We start from the raw sequence: 2,776 nt of genomic DNA on the forward strand, positions 1-2,776 counted from the left end.
GTTGCTTAGGCAGCGACGGTTCATCAGAGATCACTCTAATCCCATGGAACTGTCTTCAGTGTTGTAAGTATCTATTGCTATAAAAGTGCATAAACAAATATCACGTCACATAAGTTTTTATTAACAGATTTAAAGAAAACTTTCGGTTAAGTAAGGACGCATTTATGTATGTGCTAGACAGCATAAAGGAAAAATTTCCGACTAACCTATCGTCCTCAATATCGTCGATGTTGAAACTGTGCTGCGTTCTAAGATTTTTGGCTCATGGGAGCTATCAGCAAACAGTGGGAAATGATTTCCAACTAGGTAATGCGCAGCCCACCGTTTCGTTGATTTTTAAGGAAATGCTTCCAATATTGGAATCCACTCTGTGCAGTGTCTGGATCAAAACAGACATAACTGAAGAGCAGAAACGAACAACAAGAAGAAAATTTTTCACCAGAGCTGGAATTCGAAATGTGGTTGGTTGCGTTGATGGTACCCATGTTGCAATTATTGCTCCATGTGAGAACAAGCACTTATATATGTATGAATAGAAAAGGATTTTACAGCGTAAATGCGATGATTGTAAGTAGCAACTAAATAAATAAAATATTACTTATTATTATTTCGTCTTAAAAAATTAATTTTTATCAGGCGTGCGATCAGGATATGGTTATACGGTGTGTTGATGCAAGATATGGAGGATCTAGTCACGACTCATTTGTGTGGAACAATAGCGCATTAAAAACATATCTGGAGCAAACATACCAAAGAGGAGATCATAATTCGGTTTACTTAGGTAACTACAATTTATATGTGTATGTACATACATAACAGAGAACTGCAAAAATCACTATTTTCTTGATTTACTCATACGCGAACTTTTCAATATTTGCAAACAATATAATGTGAATGATCCTGAAGAAGAAACTTTTGTTGATGTCGTAGTACCACTGGAGCCAGTTGAAGGAAACTTCAGTGGAACAGTAGCAGATCATCGCCGAAGACAAATTGCGAATGCATTGTCATAGTTTAGTTGCATCCCTAAAATATATGTAAAATATATGTACATATATGTAACATAACTACAATAAAATAACTGAAATTAATTTTGAATATGCAGAAAATATGTTTTTTTATTTTGAGTATTTAAATTTTTTTAATTCCAATTCTTTTAGTTTTATTTCAATTTTTTCTTTTTGTCGCCTATTTTTTCTTTATTTTCTTCCTTCTTTCTTTCTTCTTTCATTTTATAAAGCGCCAATTTTTCTTTTTTTAATTCGTAAATTTTTCTGGTGTATCTAGAAATTTCATTACACACCGAATTAATATTGTGCATAATACCGACAAGGCTTTCCTTGGTTTCTGCTTGTTTCTCTAAAGCCTTCATACGCAAATTTTCGCGGTCCTCCACGCTGCTTGTAGGTGCCTGCCCAGAGGAAATGCTAACATTTCCAGCCTGTTCAGGCTGCACCTCGACATCTTCCAGATGTTCTTCTTCTAAATATGCAGGCGCAGGTGCAGGTGTAGTGCTACCAAATGCGGCTCCGCTTGGATTTACTGCCTGCTGCAAGCTGAGCAGCTCGTCCACGGCCTGCTCCAAAGGCGTTAAACTCCGTTGGTTGTATGGTCCTCCACCTGTGGCTGCAATCTCCTTTCGATTATCTGCAATTTTCCTTTTTAATTTTAGCTTATAGTCCAACCAAACCTAAGAAATACACAAATCAATACAGATATGTACATACTTATATGCAATCAAAATTGTTTAATCTTACCTTATTCCATTCGCTGCCACTACGTATTGGAGGGCTGATATTGTTTAACTCTGAAGCAATACCTTCCCACAACTCCATCCTATTTTTTTTTTTGTTGAGCCAAACGTCGCCATTCCTCTAGCTAGCTCAGGATTTCCTTCCATCAACTTCACCAGTACCTCAAATTGCTTTTGAGTAGTTCGTTTTATTCTAAAAATAATTAAATTTGCAATAAATTAAATAGAATAAATAAATTTTTAAAATTTTACTAACGTTTTCTCCATTTTTAATTAGATTCTCGAATCAAATAAACGTTCGCCAAATTTTGACAGTTGAGGCGAAGCGAATTTTATAAATTCGCAAGTGGCAATACCAAATATTCATTTTCGCTAGTTCTTTCGCCACTTCGTGGCGAATTGACTGTCCGCTCGCTACTCGCAATTCGAAATAGCGAAATTCACCTAAAATTTCATTCCCTTCGCTAGTGACAATACCACCCTAAATATATTTGTTCAAATATATTGAACAGGCTTAACTTCGCCAATGCTGAGACAGTACAAAATACACATAATTAAACACATCAAAATATATGCATGTACGAGGTGTGTTCAAAAGGTATAGCGAATTTTGTGTTTTTTCAAAAATTATTTATATCGAATATCTATTTTGTCCCCTTCAAAGTAATCCCCATGAGATATTATACACTTGTGCCAATGGTTTTACCAATCTTCGAAGCACTTCAAAAAATCATGTTTTTTATCTTCTTCAGCTCCTCCTTCGATGCCGTCTTTATCTCGTCAAGAGAAGCGTAACGTTGTCCTTTCATGGGCATCTTCAGTTAGGGAACAAGAAAAAGTCACGGGGGGCCAGATCTGGGGAATACGGTGGCTGTGGCATCATTAGTGTGTTGTTTTTGGCCAAAAAGTCACGACACAAGCAACGATTGTGTGAGCAGGGGCGTTATCGTGGTGCAGTTTTTTTGATAGATAAAAATCGAAGGCGATCCAAAACACGTGCAAGCAAAGCAGCTGTCAACAATT

General features: G+C 36.4%; 1 protein-coding gene across 1 annotated transcript; it reads right to left on the reverse strand.

Annotated features, from left to right (window-relative positions):
• Nucleotides 1-637: 637 nt before the first annotated feature.
• On the reverse strand, nt 638-1,835 carry LOC125780183 (uncharacterized). The gene is made up of 2 exons (XM_049461954.1): nt 1,758-1,835; nt 638-1,690 (listed from the first exon to the last, which is right to left on the reverse strand). The coding sequence occupies exons 1-2, from the start codon at nt 1,833-1,835 to the stop codon at nt 1,163-1,165; spliced, it is 606 nt and encodes a 201-aa protein (XP_049317911.1). The 3' UTR covers nt 638-1,162.
• Between the last annotated feature and the right edge of the window lie 941 nt (nt 1,836-2,776).

Source organism: Bactrocera dorsalis, unplaced genomic scaffold, assembly GCF_023373825.1.
Source record: "Bactrocera dorsalis isolate Fly_Bdor unplaced genomic scaffold, ASM2337382v1 BdCtg173, whole genome shotgun sequence".
Lineage (NCBI taxonomy): Eukaryota > Metazoa > Arthropoda > Insecta > Diptera > Tephritidae > Bactrocera > Bactrocera dorsalis.

Coding starts and splice junctions, on each gene's coding strand:
- LOC125780183 (XM_049461954.1), bottom strand. CDS start 1,835: ATGGAGTTGTGGGAAGGTATTGCTTCAGAGTTAAACAATATCAGCCCT. Junction 1,691..1,757: donor GTGGCAGCGAATGGAATAAG/GTAAGATTAAAC, acceptor TGTATTTCTTAG/GTTTGGTTGGACTATAAGCT.